General features: G+C 28.3%; 2 protein-coding genes across 2 annotated transcripts; both read left to right on the plus strand.

The window, feature by feature from the left end:
• Nucleotides 1-1,493: 1,493 nt before the first annotated feature.
• On the plus strand, nt 1,494-23,485 carry LOC107447444 (uncharacterized). Its single transcript, XM_016062365.3, has 11 exons — nt 1,494-1,788; nt 4,601-4,654; nt 6,420-6,488; nt 14,407-14,439; nt 14,517-14,570; nt 16,720-16,788; nt 16,891-16,923; nt 18,170-18,223; nt 19,800-19,868; nt 21,380-21,409; nt 23,027-23,485. Exons 1-11 carry the CDS (start codon nt 1,720-1,722, stop codon nt 23,087-23,089), a joined length of 597 nt encoding a protein of 198 aa, XP_015917851.1. The 5' UTR covers nt 1,494-1,719; the 3' UTR covers nt 23,090-23,485.
• On the plus strand, nt 10,832-13,515 carry LOC107447443 (uncharacterized). The gene has a single exon (XM_016062364.3). It carries the CDS (start codon nt 11,008-11,010, stop codon nt 12,988-12,990), a length of 1,983 nt encoding a protein of 660 aa, XP_015917850.2. The 5' UTR covers nt 10,832-11,007; the 3' UTR covers nt 12,991-13,515.
• Nucleotides 23,486-23,898: the final 413 nt, after the last annotated feature.

Genomic DNA, 23,898 nt, shown 5'->3' on the forward strand with positions numbered 1-23,898 from the left:
AGTATTAATGCAGTTTATATTATTCGTTGGAGATATTTACTGCACTTAGATTTTACTGTATTAGATTTCATAGAAGAATAGAAACTGTCATTCTAAATCTTTCATTTTTAATAGTCACATAGATCAGGGCTGTCCAACTGCAAAGAGCCCACGGGCCAGAATTCCGGTCACTGATCACCTGGCAGGCCGCAGTTTGAAAAAGTTAAACAATACCCTCTTACCTCTTATACAATAACAATTAATAGTTGAATTATTAATTATTAAACAATGGAACAGAAGGATTATAAAACAATTTGCTTACATTTTAATGGGAGAACTGAAGCCGATCAGACTGAAAAAGAAGTTGGCGGGTCACATGCTGCCCGCGGGCCGCCAGTTGGACAGCCCTGACATAGATGACGACTTGACGAATAAAATCCAAGTTTGATGAATATGGTTTTGCACACGATACTAGTTTACGATACAATTTTTTTTTAAAAAAATCTTTGTTGTACACATAAGTTAATATTTTCCATAATCCAGAATATAAACGTATGGTAGCATACATTCATATTTCCAGAATATGAATATATGGTGTCCTCAATTCGTAAAATTTTCCAATTAAGCTCCGCTAATTTGTTCTCAAATAATGGTTTATAAATCTGGTCAACTTAAGATTAACAAGTACTTACACAAAGATGACAAAATAATTCTATTAAACTTAACTTCTAATCACACATGGGTGTTTCTTTTCTCAGAAACAATTATGAGCTACATTTATAGATGGATTAGCTATAGTGAGCATTTGATGATTATTTCATACAAAGAATTATTTTTAGCATTTGGTCAAATTAAATATTCATTCGGTGAAAACAGATCCCCCATACTAAAAATATATACACGCAGTGTCATAATTATTTTGTGTCAGTCATTCAATTCAGTGTCATTGGTCATAATTACTTTGAAATAATTAAATGTTAATAATGCATCGTAACAAGAGGAAAAGAACATTGATTTGGGAAAATTTTTTAAAAGTGTAAGTGTTCATTTTTAATTTAAAAATTTTGAGTTATTTCTTTCAGCCGAATATGAAGTAATAACTATGGACATACCTGAAATTAATTTTACCTTATTTTATAAAACGAAAGACAAAATAAAAGCATTAGTGTTATAACCAAAAACTTCAAAAAAAATAATAATAATAGTCCGCTTCCATCAGATTACCCATTATAAGACCATTTACAGTTCATCACACTAAAATTATATCCCATCAAATAAAAAGGAACATTTTTTCTGAATAAGAATAGGATTTCATGGGCGGGGGTGTGTTTTCAAATCACACGAAATCGATTTGAAACCTGTTCCTTTTTTTTATGATGAGAAGACTATTGACCCAAAGTTTTTTTTTTTCTTGCCTAATAAAGTTCCTCTAAATTCAAAAACAAAGGGTCGCGGGTGTTGGACACCTAACAGACCGGAACTGGAGTATATAAGTCACGTGTTCCTATCTGCTCGTCCAATTACAGAGAAAGACAGAGACTCTCAATTATTGCCCACATACAGTTGAACTACGGAAATAACCTCTCCTTTTTAACACACTCGAATTTTTTTCGTCATATATTTTCGGCATATATAAATCTATCCTTTTGCTTACGAAGAATTAAATGAATATCGTCTGCAATAGAGCAGATTAATTTTTTGAAAAATTGTGAAGTTCACCATTTTTATCGTTTGGAAAAAATGCAAAGATTTGAGATATTCGCATTAATCATTTTGTTTTTCTATCTTTTCGAGAGTGCTACAAGCCAGGTAAATATTTTATGTTATAAAATTTCAATATTCTCAAAAAGCTGCAAATTATTAAATTTGCAGTTATTTCATTTACTATTTTAATTAATTTGGGTATTAATAACATCAGTTATTAAATAGCTTTTTTTAAACTGAATATATATTCCTTTATATTTTCTTGTCTTACTAATTAAGAAAAATAAACAAAAAACACTCACTGTTTACCCGACGCCAATAGGAGTTTTTCTCAGGAATCTACAACTGGAATGAGTCTACTTCACCTAACTTAAACCGAGCCCGCCATAGAACCGAACTCAACAAAATGGTCTAGATAAGCTAATTACATTTTACATTTTTTGACTGACAGACTAAAGAAAAAGAACTTAAGAGAATCCCTTTCGTGTAATTATCTGTGTTAAACATCCTATTAAAAAATAGTTAGTCATAATCTTGTAACTCTCTGACCTAATTCTTATAAAGTACTACTACAATGCTACCTAACTGTTTGTTGGTCCTATTTCCAGATAGATACATCTGATGTTTCTAGAACTTCTACTAGATAACATCTTATTTCCCCCCTAAAAATGATCATCTGGATAATTTGAAAATGTGGCTTGTCATTCTAATTCTCAAACAATATATAAATTAAAATTAAATCATTTCGACTGGGTTCCGGTTAGAAATTTTTTGGATCAGGAAGGTTTGTCTTTCCAACACTGAGTAAAAATTAATCTCTAACGTTTAACAAGAAAAGCGTTTTATTTCAACTGTAAAATCAGCGTTGACTACTGGCTTGTTATTAACGTTCTCTAGTTCTTATATGGATTCTAGTCTAGACTACACAGTTCAGACCTAAATGCCGTGTAATATGATACTTTATAACTGTCAATAAACTGCGTAAAATATTTTTCAATGTTTAACTACGTAGCTATTAAATTTTAAACTCTACCCAGAAGACAAGAGAACTCATTAACTTAATGTAATGAAAAGAATTTCTATGGATAAAATTTTCTCAATTAAAAAAAAAAAATCCATATTTGGAATACATTAAGAGGTTCGTTTTGGGATACACTGAGAGGAAAACCACTAAAATCTGAAATGGGTATATCGATTTCATTAAATTCATGATTCGTCTATCAAGAACCATATTTCCTTTATCGAAAATTGTTTTAAAAGCAAAAATTATTTCAAAAATCTAATAATTTGCATTTGCTGAAATAGACGAAACATTGTTCGGATCTTACTTAAATTTCCTTAAGGCAATAAATTTACATTTACTGCTTTTAACTGACAAAAACTGATAAGAGAAGTGTTTAAAGTTTTTCTCTGAGTAATTTAATAACTATTATAGAAAATTATAACAGATAATAATTAATGATAATAGATAAGTAAATGATTATTGATTATAGATAACAATACAAGCAAAACAAAAAGATGTTGAAAATGTATTGGTTTAATTTTATCAGCAAAAATTTGTTTTAATTCTGGAGAAAAATAAATCGGGATTTATTACCTCTGAAGGTTGAGAGACCAAACTGAATACTGCAAATATGAGCAAATGTCCTTTATCATTTTACTTGTGAAAAAGAAAAACTGAAAAACATTCAAAACACCTCGAAAAAAACTGAAAAACATCAGAAAAAAGGGCACTTTAACAAAATATCCTGCAGAATTAAATGTCCCTTATCAATACAATCGCACAGTTTGTGCACAAACGATTGATCGGATTTTAAATATTTTTATTTTTGAAATAATTACACATATTGCAACACATAGTAAAAGAAATTTTAAAAAAAGAAGTACGATAAGTTCCTTTTGTAGTTACAAATGTTCGATTTCTGACAATTTTATTACATGACTAACATCTGAAATCTGTAATCCCGTTTGTTTCAAACATTGTGTAGTTTCACTTTATCACTTGTAAACTATTGCTTCACAAATAGGTTAAGCTCTTGCAGGGATTTCGACGACGATAGTTCGTAAATAGTGTTTTTGATGTTATCCCATAAAATGAAATCTTATAGGGCAAGGCCCTGGGTTATTTTTTTTCTTTTCAAATCGGAAATACTGCACTGCAATTGTACAGCATTAAATACCAGTGACAGTGTGAAATTGTAAAATGTCTAGAACAGGGGTTTTCAACTTACATGAGGCCGGGGGCCGTAATTAAAAACACCAGTCAAATGGCGGGCCGAACTTTATCAAAATTTTATATAGTTATGTTTAAAGGAACATTAAATATTTCTGACAGATTTTTATCAAGTTGTACAAAGCAAAAGTATTGAATTATAAATCAAAATGCGAAGTAGATTTTTACCTGAGAAATTAATTTTTTTTGCACCGTTGCTAAGTTAAATTTCACAGAAACGAAGAAAAAAGGGGTTTTTTTTAACGAAAGAGAAGTATTTTAAACCCATAAAGATTTTTTACGAAAATTGTCCGCAAAAAATAACAACTAATATATTTCTGCTCGCGGGCCGTAGAAAAAGGCTTCGTGGAACGGACGTGGCCCGTGGGCCGCCAGTTGGTTACCACTGGTCTAGAACGAACGTGATTACAGATCTTAAATGTTTGTCTCAGATAAAAACTGTAAAGGATGAAAAAATAATTTTAAAAAAAAGCCTTGGCATATTTTTGTTTAAATTCGAACATTTCTGATTGCATTGGGTGTAATAGTTTCGAAGTTCATCCATCTGTGTTAACGCAGTGTTTAGTGTGCTATAAGAGCGATGATTTTATTCCGAGCTGAAACTGAAACTAATGATAATAAATATCATTGTTGTGTAATGCTTGATCATAAAAATAATAATTTGTACCGATATTTTCATTCTAGAAACCTCCAAGGGCATATGCAAAGACGAAATGTGAAAAGCGGGTAAAGAATGAGGTAAGTATAACCAATTTTATCTATTGTAAATGTTCTTTAATTAATAATCTACTAAGAAGATGGGCAAAATAGGCCTAAGTTCATAGTGAACCACGTCTTTAAAAATGTACTTTTTTGCTTTACGACATTTTTATTATTTTTCTTTTCATTCATGAAGCAATTTTATGATCGACTTTCCGCAAGTAGAACACTCTAATTTCTAAAGGAACTCGGAATTTGAATACAATTGTAGATCATTTCTTGATTACGACAAGAAAAAATTATCGTGATACTGTTGCCAAAGAAAATGTATCGTATATCAAAATTCTGTTCACTTTCCGAATTTCTAGAGCTCTCTAATTTTAATCAGAGCTCTGTGCTGGATGACAGCACAACCCTCCTGTCAACTACAAGAAGAATTTATATCCAAATATAATTTATCATCAATCGAATTTGCGACCATTTTTTTTGCCTAGCTTAAAAATTTAAATTTCAAAGAACGATTGTGCCTAGTAACAATGCAAATTGCAATTGTTTTTTTAAATGTTATAGGCAAAAATTATCTTTATTTTATCGTTACGGTATTTATATTATTTCAAATATTTAAATCATGTCAAACGAAATATTGTTTCTACTTATTAGCGTACAGTGGATAAAATCTATCATTTCAAAAAAAGATGAGGACACGTATTTCACTATTCATCTACCCTTTTATACTGATTAACAAACTAACAAATAAATAAAACAGTTATATCGAGAATTTGGATATGATCACTCCGCTCGTCTCTTTGGTTCTCAAGTTCGATACATCTGTAGGTGCTGATGTATTAAAAATATTATTTTATTTAATCAAAGAAGAAAGTTATTATTTAAATGTTCCACCAAAACAAGTCGGTACTATAATAACAATTTTATCTGTTAGGGAAAAATTTCTATTAAATGTATAATACGATAAAAAATAAGAACACAATAAAAATTCTAAATTTATTTACTTAACATTTTATTTTTAATTTAAAACTTCCTCGCAAGCTTCAGAACCAGTTTTTGCTTACATTCAGATTAAAGATGAGGTCTTTATGATGAAAATATTTACGTCAGGACTTCAAACTCGATTAACAGTTAATTTAGGTACGTCACAAAATGAAAATTTGACTAGTTGTCCATTGGCAGACAAAGTTAAAAAATTAACACGGGTATTTAATTTTTGTAAATCCTTAACAATAGTTTGCTTTACTGAACAATTTAATGGTACGTAGAGTGGTTGTCGTCGTATTTAATGTCGTCGTAAAATATTTAAGTGAAGGAAAAAGAAATAAATAAACTATAAAATTTGACGAATCATTATCTAATTTTATTGAAACAGTAGATTAGATCTTTGAATCCTAGAACAGAAATCTAACATATGCTAATTTAATCCCTGTAAACCATGTTGAGTCCTTTGTTCATGTAGTCCTTTTTTTAGCACTGTGTTGCGACATCAATGGACAGTTAGTTTAAATAATTGTTTTAAATCGTCTGCCAACTCTTGTAATTATAATAACTGCAATTCTGGCTGGTTGCTAGGCAACCAAACGACTTTTTCTTGTTATAAATGTTTTTGTTTATCGTCTGTGTATGTCAGTGGAAATAAAAGAATACAATCGCTGTAAAAACCAACACACTGTACATAAAATAACATCGTTCGTGATTTTAAATGTATATGAGGTTAAAGTGCACTGGAAAGGTAATATACAAAGAGTTTAATCATAAATAACAATATAGAATATTATTTTATGTTCTATTATAGACTCTGCTTCAACAGTGCAAATCATGTGTGGAAAACTATTCTCTCCCCGAATATCCAACGAAGAGTGAAGTAAGTCGCTTTCGATTATTTTTTTCTGCCTCTCTTCCTTTTTCTCGTCTTCTTTTTTTTATCTTCATTCTTTTGATTGATAGGATTTCGACTGTTTTGTAGTGGAAATCGTACGTCATAGTTATTCCAGTTAATTAAATAAATAGCATTTACATGTTATTAACGTCTGGATATAAAAGGTTTTTGTTAAACATAGAATAGTAATGTCATAGGTAATATGGAAAAGAAAATTTTTATTTTAAATCATTTATAGGATCATTAAACTTATTTATTTTTGTAAATACCTGTAGTTGCATGTAATGCGCTGTGCTGTTTAACGTAAAGAACTTCGTAATTCTACTGGTCGTCGTATAATATTTTTAGTATAATTCATAAACACCTCAAAATTTTTAGTCTCGAAATAATAAAATTAAAGACTTAGAAAAATAATGAAAGTCCAATTTCTTAAGTTTTTTAAATTTCATAAAAAATTAAAAAGTAGTGGCTAAATGTCTTTTTTTTATAGACGGATTCCCGAGAGATCTAACTTCGCTTCATTCATCGTCATCTTCTTTTACTATTAATCAATCCATGCCCGGCTAAAGGTTTTTCAAAACATTTTGATCCGCTGTTCTTATCTTTCTGTTTGCACCTACTGCTTCCTTAAACTCTTTGTTATCAGAATATACATCTCAAAGTTATACGATTTTCCCTCTATCCACACTTTCCTCCTCACCGTTACCATAATTTCTGCAAATCTTGCTCTTTCTCCATAGCAGAACGTTTCAGTAAGAAAATGAAATACATTGGTGTGGAGTGGGGGAAAGAGTTGTCGAATCCAGGGCATGGATCCATGATCCAGGGTAACGGATAGGAGGGGGGGGGTTGAGAGTGGGAAAATCGTCCTTGTGACCCATATTCTATTTACCAAAACTACAATTTCGTCAGACCACCGTACGATTTTGTTTTCTTGGTTGTTTGATGTCAAGCAGTTCATCAATCCAAGATGAAAATTCAACGTCATTTTAAACACTTAAATAACACGAAAGTGGACATCTTAACCATATGGTATCTGAATCATATGAAGCATATGCTTCTCACCTTCGATCCTTTCTCGTTATATCAAATAAAGATTTTCTCATATTATTCTAAATTGTTGTATGGATTTGCAATTAAGTCACTACTTCATAAGTGGAGGTAACATACATTAACTTCCCTCTCAGACAGAGGGACATGCTACTCTTTATTAGTATGGTACTATTTTCGCTAAAAAGAACTTTTTTGCATGATATTGGTCTCCATTGCTAAATTTTCTCCTAAATAAATGCAACTGTGAATTTTTTTCATACCATTATCGTCAAATTACTGTGATTTTAATTTCTTTCTTCGTAAAAAAAAAAAAAAAGACTTAAATTTGTCTGTTGATATAGATGACAATCATTTGCGAAGGTCATTTGCTTAAGGGTCTACAGTCATTTTGCTTAAAGGATAAATGTAGCGGTTAATCGTACACAAAGCCAAATGTGACCACAAAATTGCGCTTAGGTTTCTTTCTTCTTTTTTTCTTTCTTTCTTTTTCCTTCTTTTTACGATTACCTAAGATATTTTAACGTTAGAAAATCGTTATTAAGCAAAATGGAATCCAAATATGCTTGCCTCATATTATTGGACACTAAATAGAGTGTTTCTTGTTATAATTGACGTCTTAATTAGAATTAAGACACGTAAGTTACTTAAAAAAAATTATTATGTTTTACAATAGTATAAAATTTTTTATATAAAAATTCTTACGCTAAAAATTTAATCATAAATAATATAATAATCATAAATACTTAATTTTAAAGCATAAACTAGTCGCTAAATTTTTAATTCGGAATATTATTAATTTAATTTGCTATAAACTAAGTTTTCTGTTTATTAATTAGAATAAATTCAACGTAAAACTAAGAGGGATTGGCGCATAAGGAGAAAGAGTACAGTATTCTCGCTGCGATTCCAGATTTGTATAAGAACAGTATTGCTCTTTGTTCTTGAATGAGCAAGTTGATTGCAACAAGTTTCAGTGATAGAACCTTTTGTTTTCTTTTCTCTAAGAAGTGGCTGGATTTCCATAGCTTTTCTTCTTAATTCTTTTCTCACAAATTTTTTTTAAATTCAACTATTTTTCATAAACCTCGAATCTTGGCTAACAGTTTGTAAGCCAAAGAATTTTTTTAGAAGCTACCATGTTTCAGCTTAAAAAGCCGGCTCAATCTCTCCTACTAAAGTGGGAGAGTTTTTGTTAGGAGAAATGGCGCATTGTTCCTATGCTAGGAAAGATGGAGCATTGTCGCCAGAGGCGTAGATAGGGCATTATTAATATATGATGTTTTTTCGGATGATTTTAAATTTTTGATTATTGAAAAAATGGATTTGGATTCTAGAATATACATAGAATATTATTTTACCAACTTTTAACACTGTTTTGTGAAACAACGTAATTCGATAATTTTAAACTTTTTCATTCGATTTGGTTAAAAATTGAACAGTATGTAGTTTCCGTTGCACTTTGAATTTTTAATGTTTATGATTTTAATTAATTGAGCGATAAGTCTAATTCGAAAGCGATTTTTATGCAATGCGTCACCCTTTCATTAAAAAAAAAGTTTTTAAAAACACCTGCATGCTGCATGAAGTGAAAGCTACAATTATATTGGACATTCTGTTTAATATTTAAGTAAAAAATAAGAGAACTTGCTTGGTCCATTATTAACTAATGAAATTGGTAATATCTGTAAGAATATTAAATTTTGAAATTTATTTCTAATTATGTTACATGAATTCAACGTTCCTCTGAAGCTGCAAACGGGACACACGTCCTCTCTCGCCCCCTCTAACTACGCCACTGATTCTTGCAGTGGTCCAATGCTAAGAGATTATGCTATGATTAGAGAGATTATGTTCCAATGCTAAGCAGCATTCAGAGTAGCCCAACAGAAAGGCTGACAAAGTATGTCATCTTTTCCCAAACCATTTAAGCAAAAGTTAATTTACTGTAAGTGTTAATTATATGTAAGTTATATATTACAAATTAACTCTTATTGTTTTAATATTAACGGAATTAGGATATTGCAAATGTTTGTCACAGTTGCAAATGTCATTTAATAATACATAACATACAAATTTTTTTTTAAAAAATTAATATGTTTTTTAAATATATTAATATAAATTTAATTAAAATTAGTCTTTTTGTTATGTATCAACTTCTCTTTATTTTAAAAGCTTACAAAAATAGACCATTCATTTTAATTAAGTTATGAATTACTTTTTTGCAGAGAAATACTACTAATTGAAAATAATATTTCATTAAATCTATTTATTTTGTTAGAATATATAAATTATCATTTTTATTTCTAATATTTAATTTAATTATTATAATGAACCAATTATTTTTCTAATTTATAAATGCATTATTAAATACAAATTTAATCAGTGAAAGGCATAGAAAAATGCGTTATAATTCAATTTATTTTCTGTTATTTCTAAAAAAATAATGGGAATTTATTTAGAAAAATAATTTATGTGTATATTATTATCAATATTGTTAAACGAAAAGTACATTTAAAAAAAAGGATAACAGAATTTTTGAATATTTAAAATTTCTCTCCTTGAAAATATTGGTACCATTAGGGGAGGGGAAAAATCTGTTACCAAAATACATATGTATTTAAAAATGTATTAGTAAATTAGTTACCAATCACCATCGTCGTACTTATTACCTATTACTACAATTAATAAAGCATGATTGACATCAATAGTAGTCTGGCGTTTTTATAAGAACCTCCGAAACAGTACAGTGCCAAAATATTTTTGATGTACATATTTCTTTCCTTTTTTTTCTTTTTTACATTTGATATACATTGATTTTGATACTGTTCACAAATTTATATGGAAGGGGAAAAAATAATGAAACTTATAAATTTTTGGTTTTAAAAGGTAATTTATTCCTTGAAATTTAATTTATAAATGCCGAATTAATGTTTAAAACTAGTTTGAAAGTACATTAGTTCTTAATATACTCAGAAATTTTAATGCACGACAAACGGTATATATTGGCTTACGTTCAACTGATAGCGCTATCTTTCTCCTAAAAGTTTTTAAGACAGCTGATATAGTGCTGCTATCTAGCGTTGATTTTGCAAACAAGTAAATTTTCTAATAAAATAATAAAATTAATGAATTCGTAAGAAAGTAATTTTGAATAGGATTATAACTATAGTTATTATTTCTTTAATTTTTACTAAAACTTAAAAAAAAACAAGCAAATATTTTCTTAAATAAATTAAATGTACATATTAACTGTGACTGCGTCGTAATTTCTAGTTTGTTTACTTTAATTTCGAATTTGACTTGGAACTGCTTGTATGTGTTTGTGTTGTCCTTTTTAAGATCATTTACGGAATCTAAAGTAAACTAAAATATAATAAAATGCATTAATATTTTATTTTTTGAGCTTATCTTTATCTGAAAATCATGTTACATTAATTTATTGTCACGTGGCATGGTCTCGCTAAAACGAACATTTTTTCACTTTTTCCACCAGAAGTATATTTTCTCATTTTCGCATCCCCGTTATTATTCAAATAAAATTAGAATGCCCAAACCAGGATTCTACGCTGTCCGTGTTGGAAGAGTTCCAGGAATTTATACAACATGGGCAGAATGTGATGCTCAAGTCAAAGGTTATCCAAGTGCAAAATTCAAAAAATTTGAGATTAAGTCTCTTGCTGAAGAATTTATCGGCATTCAGTCTTCAAGTAGTACAACTTCTGACAACTCGAGTACTATGCATATTTCTGCTTCAGACTTTGATTCATTTTTCTCAGAAGAAGAAGATTTATTAACACCTGAGCCTACCTCAAACGTAATAAGCTCAACATCATATTCAAGTAATGGAACTTCAGCAAATTCGTCATTGTATTCAAACCCTGGCTCCTCTGCTTTAATCTACCCAATATCCAAAAGATCTAGAAGTTGTTACTATGCAGTTCACAGAGGTAAAAAGCCTGGTATTTATAGAACGTGGACTGAATGTGAGGCGCAGATTAAAGACTGTAAAAATGCGTCATACAGGAAATTTGATGATGAGGAACAAGCTAAAGAGTATATGAGAACTGGTGGTATTATTAAGGCTACCAAACGAGAATTGAGAGATATGTCTTACAGTAACAAAGTCATTAAAAAGCATAAAAGAAACAATGCTGATTCAGAATTTATGTTAAAAGATTCCAACGATTGTGTTATCATCTTTACCGATGGCGCCAGTGCAGAGAATGGTAAAAGACGGGCAAGAGCCGGTATTGGTGTTTACTGGGGTCCGAACCATCCCTTAAATACCAGTAAAAGGCTCCCAGGACGACAGACCAACAATAGAGCTGAAATTCATGCTGCGATTCATGCTCTTTATCAAGCCAAAGAAATTGGTGCAAAGCACGTGAAGCTTTATACTGACAGTCAATTCTTAATTCACGCAATCACTGACTGGATTAAAAAATGGAAAAATAATGGTTGGAAATTAACATCAGGTGAAGATGTTGTCAATAAAGATGATTTCTTAGAGTTAGAAGAAGTTGGTAAGGATTTAGATGTTGAGTGGATCTACGTTAAAGCCCATGCTAGGAATCACGGTAACGATGAGGCTGATAGGCTAGCTGTAGCTGGTGCTAGGTTACGAATGCAACCGGACAATTTTTCTAAATATTGTAAAATCAATAATCCGGTTGCTGATGATGATTCGGATTCAGAGCCTGTTGATTTTTTAGTAACTTCCGCGACAAGTACTGTTGAGGATATTACTCCTCTTATAATACCAAAACAGAGACCTTCAAAAGTATATTATGCAGTGCATAGAGGAAAATCTCCTGGTGTGTATTCAACTTGGACTGAGTGTGACGAACAAATAAAGGACACCATTAAGCCGGTGTTTAGAAAATTCTTTTCTAAAGATGAAGCCTTGGAATTTGTAAGGACTGGCAAAACCTGCACCCAAATCAAATTGCCAGAATGTAAAGAGGATGATTTTGTTCCGGTGTTTACAGATGGCGCCAGTTCAAACAACGGACAGGATGGTGCCAAAGCAGGAATCGGTGTTTATTGGGGGCCTGGTAGTAAACTTAATACCAGCATGAGAATACCTGGTAGGCAGACTAATAACAGAGCTGAGATATTCGCTGTAGTACATGCTTTGCGACAAGCGAAACACTTTGGCATCAAAAATGTGAAATTGTATACTGATAGTAAATTTGTTATAAATGGAATCACAGACTGGATTGATAAGTGGAGACAAAATAATTGGACCTTGGCTTCTGGGAAACCTGTGATAAACAAAGATGATTTTATAGCTTTAGATGAAGCTCGTCAAGGATTGAATGTCGTTTGGTGTCATGTCAAAGGTCATGCTAATAATCCTGGAAATGTTGAAGCTGATAAACTAGCTGTTGATGGTTGTACTAAAAATCTTTCTGACGCTATGATTATTGCATGAAATTATCTTTGTACAAAATAGAAAAATATTGATAAGTGTAAACAAAACAATAGAATAGAAAACAATAACTTTGAAAACTGTGATAAGCCAACTTTTATAACTTTACATAAAACTTGGCTGTTTAATGCCATTTTGATGGTAATGGTATAGCTGTAGAAGGTTGCATCTACCAAAAAAACTTTTTGAAACTATGATTATTATATTCCATGTATTGTATGAAGTTGTTGATAAGAAAGAGGAATTTATTACATATTGTAATAAGAGCTATCAAGAAAATGTTCCTATAGTTTTTAATAAATTTAAAAAAAAAAAATTCTTTCTTAGACTTATCTGATTTTCAAGCCCATATCACTTGGAGTGCCTTTTGTTTATGTAGTAGATTTTAGTTTCATATTTTTCCTGGCTATAATTTTCATAAAAATATTTTTTGAAAAGAAAATTCCTGAAGAAAAAAGTAACTTAAAAAACAGGAATTAAATTTAAAAAAATAAATCAATCCTATTAAAATCAAGAAGGAAAAAAAAAGAGCAAAATTGAGGGGATTTCTTATGATAAATACATTTACAATTTAATTCAACTGAGACAAAGCTGGTTTGCAGGCATTTTCTTCAAACAATATTCCAGTTTATTCCTTTCACCAAAGTTTGCTTTCTATATATTTTTTTTAACTACTGATTAAGTACATTAATTTAACTATTATAATTACTTTTTGTCTCTTTAATGCAACAAAAGAGTAATATGTTATGTGATGACAATGAGTGTAAAAGCAGTTAATAAAAAGAAGAAAAAAATTTTTTGAAATAGATGAAAGAAATTTTATTGAAGAAAAAATTTTTATTTATAAAAAAATTTTATGGAAGAAAATTTTTTTATTGAAATTAATGTCTCAATGAGTATTTTTGTTTTTTATTTATGGATGAACAATTCAAAGAATGTTTCTAGTCTTAACTGATAAAAATTAAATTAGCATTAAAATGTTAAATAACTCAGAAATTAAGTTAAATTCAAGCTGATTAATTATATTATGTTGATTATAATTAACTGATTTTTTTAAAAGAAAAATCAATGATTTAAATCAAATGATTTGCAAAACATTTTTGAAAGAAATTTATTTTGATTAATTTTTAGAGTAGCACTTTTGAAATAAAATTTAAAAGTCTTGTAATACTTTTGGATTTTTCAGACTAGTGTGGAATATAAAATCATGTTCTCATATTCATCCGAATTCAAAAATATATTTATCATATTTTAAAAGAATATTGCGTGACTAAAATTTGATGAAAAAGTTTTTTCAGCTATATTTTATTATATTAATTAAAATTTGCATAATTTGAGTATCTTGAATTTTCATAAATTGTAAATGCATTGAATTTTATTTATTTTGAGGAAGAAAATAATTTTTTCTTGCTTTACTAGATTCGAAACCTAGTTCGAGCCTGTGTTCCTAAGGTAAGCATTCATTATTTTTTGTCTCTTCTTTTATTTAAAGACTATTCTGTTTGATGAATTGGATTTTTTTCTTCCAGAAAAATCCTAAAGAGTGGGTAAAAGGAAAATGTGAAGATAATACTGAGAAACAGGTACAAACTTTTGATTCCATTCTATTGAAGGTTGCATTATTGCATATATGGCTGTAAAGTTAATGAAAAAGGCATCTTTTAATGCTATTCCCCCCAATCCAATAATTGTTTTTAAATCTCAAAATTAACGGCCGATTAAAAAAGTGTCTGCCAGTTGCCACTTTTTTCCTCATGAAAATATATCCTATGTGTTTTTTATTATTTTTTTAATAAAATGGAATTATTATGAATGTTTTATAATCTGAAAATTATTTTATTTCAGGCTTCTTTCTTAAAATTTTTCTTCATTTTAGAAATTTATCATATTTTGAGAAATATTTCAATACCTTACATTATCAACAATTTTATTTAATCATAAAAAAAAATTTTACTACATTATATATAAATTTGGTAAGACCACATCATTTTATTGCATTAGTAAATATAAATGAGTTAAGATGGTAAGTTTTATTTATACTTAGGTTGAGGGAAATTTACAATAAATTAATTTTATGTATTTCAAATTCATCTGTTAATAGATGTGTTATCTGTTAGCCCATTCATAACCATGTTATCTTGATCCCATTGCAAAAAAAGCAAGTAAAAATATAAATTATTTAAAATTATTATAGAAAGCTTAGTTTCCCAGAATCTGACCAAATAGTCCAGTAATTATTATATAAAAAATGGTGTTTTTATGGAAGAATTCTAGGAATTAATATCCAGGATTATTTTTTTCACTGAAAACTTTGTTTTGGCAGTATAAACAATGGCTGAAAACTCCCTTGCATGCTTCACCCTTTTTAGAGAGCCAGTAATTCACCTCCCAAATTACTGCCTTTTTAGATGGCAGTAATTTGGGAGGAGAATTTTACATTATTTATACTGGTAAATGAGGTATTTTTTCTGATGTGTCTTTTTTCTTCCTCTCTGAATTGAATGAGTTTAATCACAAATCGATCAGACCAACAGTTTAAAAGTTATAAGGGTTTTATGTACAAAAAAGACAATTTTGTGCTTATACCTATTTATACATCTGACATTGCTATCTAAATAAGTTAAACATTGTTTCCTATGTATTTTTTCTTGTTTAATTGAATAAAGGAATAATATTACAACTGTTGAAATGTTTTTTCTTTCTTTTTTTTTGGTATAAAATATTATATTTGTGAATTGCACTTATTATGAAGAATAGTCTTATAACTTCAAAACTACTAATCTAATTCAATTCAGTATAAAAATTTTCATTTGAAAATGCACCTCATATGTTCAGATGGTAAAGTGAAAAATTTACATAAGTCATGACAAAATAGAACTCTTTATGCTTGAAAACAATCACAACTTCTGAACTATTTGTTTTATTGACTTATGTATAGTTTTGTTCGATTCAGCATTTAAAAAAAAATCCATAGTAAATGATGTCTCGCTTGTTTAGATAGATATATCAAACGAGTAAATAGGTGCAAGTATTTATTTGTACTTTTTGTCTATAAACCATTACAACATCTAAACTTTTGATCCAATCATCTCTTGATTGGTCTCATTTGATTAAGCGTGAAAGAAATACATCAGAAACAATGACTTTCTTGCCCGCCTAGAAGAAATTCTATTCTTTTCTTCAAAAAAGGGGGAGTGTACAGAGGAGAGTAAGGGAGTTTTCAGGAAATATTTATAAGGACATAACAAAGCTTTCTATGAGAAAAAATTGAGGTGTTAATCTTGCTGGAAAAAAAGTTTTAATTTTACTGGACTATAAGGGGTAATTATAAATTTGAACCTTTTTTTTTTCGGTGGATATTAGTCTTAATACTGTTTGCTCTAGCCCTAATATTTACCAAATTCAAATAAATTTTATTTTTTTCATTATTTATAAGTGTTTGAGTTATAAGTGCATTTTTGCTTTTTAAAAATGTTTGTGCCCATTACAACTTTTTTATACTTGACATGTTAGTTNTGTCATCATTCCATGTTGGGGTAATTATAAATTTGAACCTTTTTTTTTTTGGTGGATATTAGTCTTAATACTGTTTGCTCTATCCTCTCTAAGTGCATTTTTGCTTTTTAAAAATGTTTGTGCCCATTACAACTTTTTTATACTTGAAATGTTAGTTTTGCTGTTATAAATTAACTATTTGTTATATTTATAACCTTCATTAACACTTGTTTACAGGCTGACATAGAAGCATGTTATCAGTGTGTTGATGATTTTATTTTGCCACAAAATGTTACTAGAGATGATGTAAGTTTTTGTAATTGATGACAATTTTAATTAATAATTTAATGCTTTTCACTTTAATTTTTGTCTCATAGAAGTAAAAAAACTAATTATTTTTTGTCTTAGGTTCAATCTATGAGAAAAGCTTGCCTGCCTCAAGTAATTATATTTTTTCATTTATATTCTAACTTTATATGATAACTTTTGAATGTCTTTGTTATATTGGAGAAGAATGATTTTTTATTAATTTTTATTTTTAAGAAAATTTCTTTTGTATTTTATAATACGGGAAGGGTTTCTTTCACTTGCTTTAAGTTTAGATTTTTCTTTATTCAATTAATTTTTCTTTTATTTATTGTTGATTTCAGTCGCAATTTTATAGCATCAGGAAGAAATAATATATAAATAAATAAAAAGAAGCAATAGGTGAAAAATAATAGTAATCGATAAAATTATATTAATGCTCACATATTAAAATTTTTTTATGCCCCCAAGCTTCTTTGCTTCATTTTAATTTTTTTTAAGTTATAATAAATTATATAAAAAATAAGTATTTAGAAATAAATTTAAAAAAAACTATTTATTTTTAAACTAATACTTTTTTCTCATCAAAAATGTTCCAAGTAAAAAAAAAAAAAAAACTGGTCAGGTAACACTCATAATTTTTGTGCATCTTATACGAAATTTTTACAATTTTCATGTCTTAAGACATTGTAATGAAGTTCAACCAAATACGTTTTTTATTATTATATATGTTTAGAAAATTTTACATATAATGATGTTTTTGTGCAAACATATAAATTAAAGCCTCTTTTACTTCCAGTTTTTTGACTATTATGATTTTGGCAGAGAGTTACCAATTACTTTTTTATATTGTACTTTTTTCTAAATTTAAAAACAAGATCCACATATTTTTGTATTTTAACTTATAAAAAATAGCTTCTTCTTTTCAAGTGACTGAGAGTTTCCAAATACCATTTTATTATTATACTTTATTTCAATTTTTAAAACAATCATGTGTAACGCTGTTTGTTTATATTTTGAAAGTAGGCTGATATTTTTCATTTGAGGTTTCCCCTCATTAAATCATAAATTTATTAAAATAATATGCTTACAAGCACAAAATACTGAATTTTAATATAAAAATTGTTATATTAAATTTCAAAAAGTTTTCGTAAGTTTTGATTATATTTAATTGTATTTAGAAGAAGACTAATTTTTCAATTTATGTTACAAAAATTTATCATAATGTGTTAGTACTTAAATGGTGTCGAAGAAAAACTCAAATATAATTTTTTTTTACTGTTTTTAATGGAACATTACATTAGCTGTGAGTTTATTAATTTAAATGTTTTATTTTTGCTTTGTTATTTGAAGTGCTCCTAATAATTACTTTCTTTTCCAGCCTAGCTTGAAATTTAGAGCAAAAAGGAAGTGCGCTAAGAAACTTAAAAACAAGGTAATTTTTCTATTAGAAATTAAATTACAAATTATTATAAATTCATTTACTTTCATCTTTTTCTTTCCTAACATTTTGTTTACGTCAACTAAAGAACTGGTTTAAGTATGTTGAAGTTGATAGTAATAAATTAAAATAATTTTTAATCTTTTATTTTTGTTTTATTTTCTATTTTTTTAAAAATATTTTTTAAAAAAAAATTCAAAATTTCATATTTTATACATGTTACATTTAGGAAATTTGCATATTAAGATTCAAATTTTGTTTGGTATATGTTAATTTATCTAACTAATGTTTAAATGTTAGTATACCTAACTAAAGTGATTAAATAGGTAGTTTTTATTAGAAATAACACATTTGTATTTGTTATGAAGTACAGTGAAACCTTGGTTAAATGGACATTCTTGGGACAAAAAAATTGTCCGTTTACAGGAAGGGTACCCTAATAGCGAAGTTTAACACCATAAATTGTTTTCAGAATATTTTCAAAGATATAGATATAATTGTCTACAAGGATAGTTATTTAAACTTTAAAAAATATTTTTTTTGATGAAAAAGAATATATAAAAAAAGTTTGAAATAAATACATAATTCTTGATGTAGCTACAGATAAATGAATATAATTTTCCCATTAGCACAGACAATCAAGTTAGACATATGATACAGAATAGGAGCTTTTAGTCCTCAGTCGGTTTCAATTATTAGGTTTTTCATCCCTTAACACTTACCTATCACTTGATCGGAAACGTGGTTAATACCTCCTTGAAAGTAAACCTCCCAGGATTCACAGAAAAAAAACAATGCATACCTGCAAGTCATGAGGACCTATGGAGTTGATAATTCACAATTGATCATCTATCAATAGTCTGAATAAATGTTTCATTTATATGAATACCTCAAAGATTATACTTCTGTTCTCCTTTTTTACCCCAGCTGTGTTAAATGCAGTCCTCAAATTGATAAGAAAATGAAATAAATTTTCAGTGGGAAAGAAGCATTGAGAGCATTTAAGGTGTCACTTCAACTTGAGGGGTCTCATAACCTGTGTCTTCCAGATGAAAAGATCAAATGATGCAGCTGTTGGAATTATTTCACAAGAGCAGCAGTATTTTCTCTCCTTTCTTTGCAAAGATAAAGCAAGTTGACTGAAGAAAGATGGATTCTTTAGTAGTGAAATGGATTTACAATATTTTTAGTTATGGATAAGGCACAAAATTTATATGTTTTAAAATTGGTGAAAAGTTAAATTTTTTTCTTCTTGCAATTTGAAGCAGAAATAGTTTTTTTTTTTTTTTCAAATTTAGAAAAAGTAGTTTCCATTTTGAAGAGATAGAAAATAACGTTTCAGGGCAAAAATGACTGTCCGTGTCCGGTTATGGGAGTGTCCGCTTTGCCGAGAATGTACATAATTCGTAGAAGATTTCCAGGGAATTAAAAATATGTCCATATTGAGAGGTCTCCGTCTTGCAGGAGTGTCCATAACAGGTGGTTTCACTGTAATTCTTTTTAAATATTTTATAAAAACTGTATGAGAAGAGTGTTTATAAGTGATAAAATTTACTGATTTTATTTATAGGAGGATGTTGAAATTTGTCAATTATGCATTAATGAGTTCAAGATATCTGATAAACCGTCTTGTGAGGAGGTAAGAAAAATTATAGCGGGATTTTACAAATAGTGTACTAATTTTTTCCTCTTACCATTTTGCAATATTTAAAAGAAGTTATAAAATTGTTACTGTAATAAATAATGTATGTTTCATTCAATAAGTGATTAAAAATAGTAAAATGTGTTGGGATCAAATTAATAAAATCATTTATTAAGGTACTATATATTTTTGAATGTAAGACCAGAATGCTTAGAAAATTTTTGGAACTCTAAAGTCGGCTTATGATCGAATCCACAAACATTAAAAAATTCTAGGAAAACATCACCAACAGAAATATCCTAAATATTGCTAAACATAAAAATACATGAAATGATAGATAAAAAAATAAAAAAAACGGAATGCCTAAATATAAAAATTGAAAAAGAAACATCTAAAAAGGCAAATTTGAAATGAATATTATTTTTTAATCTTCTAGCTTACCTATGTTTATGTGAATGACAATACATAAAAAAAAGAGAAAAAAAGCACTAAAATCCAATAAATTCCGTATCAGAATCGGATTCTCCAAAAAGTTTGTCAAATTCCTGTTCAGTCATTGGAATTTCTGAATGTGGTACATCGTCCTCAACATCTTTGCTTCTGTCCATGTTGTCATCATTCCATGTTGTTAAATATCCATTCATGCTTTTTTTACCCATTGTGCTACTGCTACTAGATCTATTTTTCTTAAATTTCCATTTTTTGTTATGTCTTTATCTTCAGTAGCCATCCCATCTACCTGTTTAGATCTTAGCCTAACCTTTAGTGGCTTGCTTAAGGAGACATCAATTGGTTGAAGCAGAGGTGTTAGGCCTCCTAGGATTGCAGACATTTTTGTTTCCAATTCACCACACTTATCCTTCACTTTATTAGTTTTATGAGCTGAAAATAAGTCCCAAACCAGCACAGCTGGTTTTTTCAGCTCAGCACTTTTTCTTCTGTCCCATGTCCATGCCTTCCTCTCCCATTCAACTTTCTTCATGGAAATTTCTTCATTTTATGTAAATGGGCATAATTAATGATGATTAATGACTTAAATTATATGTGAATGAATATTCAGAATGAGTTTTGTCTGACTGAATTTAGTCTTGACTAAAATTACCTTGAATGAGGCCCATCTCTGCATTCACCTATACTGATCCAATTTGAATATGTATTTCAAAAATCAGTGAAGTTTGAAAAATTACAAGGAGAATTAACTTTTTTTTCTTCCTAGTTTTAAAATTTAAATTAAGTATTATGTTGATTGAATATAAAAAAAATCGATTTATATAATTAAAATAAAATTACGAACATCATACATTATGAATAATTGTCTTAAGTACAGTTAGAAGTGAAAATAAACTTTTCATAAATAAACGAAGAACAATATAATGCTAAATCCAATTTTAAAAAAATCTTATGTTCATAAATAATAAAAAATATTTTTATCAAAATGTTTCATATTTTTTATTGTAATTATTAATATTAAAGTATTGTTTCACTCATTTTTTATTATTCTTTTATAGGTGAATGAAATGAAAAGAAAGTGCATAACTGTAAGTTGCTTAACTGCTATTAATTTAACTCTTAAATTGTACAATTTGAACTGAGTTCAGGGCTAAGCTAGGTTGTTTTTTCTACTCAGCATAATGGTTTTTCTTTATATCATTCAATGGAGATACATTGAATAATTAAGTGAGGATGAAGTTTTGATACACTTGTGTACGAGAATAAATTTTTGTGCTAATTATCCCAATTGTATGAACAGTTGAAATAAAAAAATATAATTTTCTATTTTAAAAATGTTAGCCTTTTTTTAAAAAAAAATTCTTATACCTTAATTTGCTGTATTTCATTACTCTGATTCTAAGCATTCAAAATACTAAACACATTAGTAGATAACAGGATATTTCATTTTTCAAACAAAGTAAAATTCTATTTTTATTACTTTTTTCTTTTTAGTATTTACATTTGGTAATTAAAAAAAAATTTTCCTGGAGAGATATAAATCTCCATTCATTAGAATTTGATCAACATTAAAATATCACTTTTAGTTTAATTTTCTCACTATCAATTTGAAACATAGTAATATCGCTATTGAATTGTTGTTTTCTTAATTCTGTGTATTTGTAAAATCTGCAATTAGGAAAATTCTCATGTTTAATGTATAGTCTGGCTTATAACTTACAGAAAGTATCAGGCACTTTCCTTTTGAAAAGTTTTGGATAATTTACATCAAATATCAAATTATTATGCAAGAAAATATATAAAAAAAATTTGAATAAAAAAATAATAAAATTAAAAAGTATCTTTTCAAAATCATTAAAGTAGCTTTCTTGGCATTAGAACTGATCTCTTTCTAAGTTTTATTTTTAACTTGCATGTTTTTATAAATACAATAAAATGGAAGTTAAGAGTCAATTAGTTTAAGGACAAATCATATTAATAGAAAATAGCCACTATACCCTTAAAATGTTTAAATTAATGAAAGTGTTTATGAAAACAATTACTTTAAGGTTCATTTTTTTTTTGAATAAATTAATTTCAATTTCAATTGAATTATTTTTGAATTAAATTAATTTTGAATAAGTTAATTTCTGAACTATAATTATAATTGCTTGGATTTCAGTTGTAAGATTTTAAAGTTTACAGGATAAAATTATATTTTGCAAATTTTTATAACAAAACGAAATATTTCAAATATTTTTATGAAAGCTAAAATAATAATTGATTTTTGATTTCATTCAAAAAATTTAAGATCTGTGCAAGAGATTAGAGCTGCAAGTAAACTGAATTAATAAAAAAGTAGTGAGAATACAAAGTTGAAATGCTTTCTACTGCTCAAAGTTATTTTTATTTTAGTATATAATTATTTCCAATTATATATTAGCACGTTGTCAAATCATACTATAATGAACTTCCCATGCATTATGATTTTTATGATAATCATCTTAGGGTTTAAGGAGTTTTTATCAGTTTTCAGTGCTTGTTTTCTCAAAAACTCAAACCTGACTTGTATTGATAAAAATTTTAATTGTCCAGTCTGAAAATATTTTTCTATTCTGTTTCAATGTTTTCCTGCTTATTTATCACCCAGTTTAATTACAACTATGTATATATTTGATTGATGATTTGTTTAATTTATCTTAATTGGTACATTTGTATTATTTTAGGAAAGATCTGGTCGAGAATTATGGGTTGAGCCAGTGATGGACAACGATGATGATGATGAATAGTTAGCATATTAACCAGCTGGTTTGGTTTCTATATTTAAGCTATAAGTAGAATTTTTATATTATACTATTTTAATTGTTTCACCTTTGAAATAGATTTGTGAAATGATGTATTTCAATTATGTTATCAAGAAAATGTAAGAAAGGAAACAATTTACAGTGTCTTTATAATTTATTGCTTAGTTATTTTTTTTTCTCATCTAGTTTGTGTTTAGATCTTTTACTTGAGATTTTTATATTCAATTGTTGTGTAGTTCTCATTAAGATGCAGTTCTCATGTCAATAGCATTCATTTAGATATCATATATACATAATGTATTGATATTGTGCAATGAATTATTTTGTATCTCATTTGATATATGTCATAATTTTTTTTTATCAATAAATACCATTTAACTATTTACGTGTTTTTATTTTAAATCTTCCTCTATTTTCGATAAAGATTTTCATTGAACTAAGTGATTTGCACGGAAATACGAGGGTTGTAAATTAAATAGTGGCAACTTAACCTTGAAACTCACAGAAGGGCGGGCATGCGCAAAATGGATATGGGAGCGGTGAGGTGGCGCTGTTGTCGATGTGTAGAGTGCAAAAAACAGTCGATTTGCTTAGAAGGGTAGTTGTTGCGTGGCGTTAAAGTGAGGAGTTTCNATTTGTATTATTTTAGGAAAGATCTGGTCGAGAATTATGGGTTGAGCCAGTGATGGACAACGATGATGATGATGAATAGTTAGCATATTAACCAGCTGGTTTGGTTTCTATATTTAAGCTATAAGTAGAATTTTTATATTATACTATTTTAATTGTTTCAC

This window comes from Parasteatoda tepidariorum, chromosome 4 (assembly GCF_043381705.1).
Source record: "Parasteatoda tepidariorum isolate YZ-2023 chromosome 4, CAS_Ptep_4.0, whole genome shotgun sequence".
In the NCBI taxonomy this organism is placed as follows: Eukaryota; Metazoa; Arthropoda; class Arachnida; order Araneae; family Theridiidae; genus Parasteatoda; species Parasteatoda tepidariorum.

Excerpts from the sequence above, each read along its gene's own strand:
- LOC107447444 (XM_016062365.3), top strand. The coding sequence starts at position 1,720 with ATGCAAAGATTTGAGATATTCGCATTAATCATTTTGTTTTTCTATCTT. Across the intron at positions 4,655-6,419 it reads AAAAGCGGGTAAAGAATGAG|ACTCTGCTTCAACAGTGCAA; the intron begins GTAAGTATAACC and ends GTTCTATTATAG. Across the intron at positions 14,571-16,719 it reads AAGATAATACTGAGAAACAG|GCTGACATAGAAGCATGTTA; the intron begins GTACAAACTTTT and ends ACTTGTTTACAG.
- LOC107447443 (XM_016062364.3), top strand. The coding sequence starts at position 11,008 with ATGGTCTCGCTAAAACGAACATTTTTTCACTTTTTCCACCAGAAGTAT.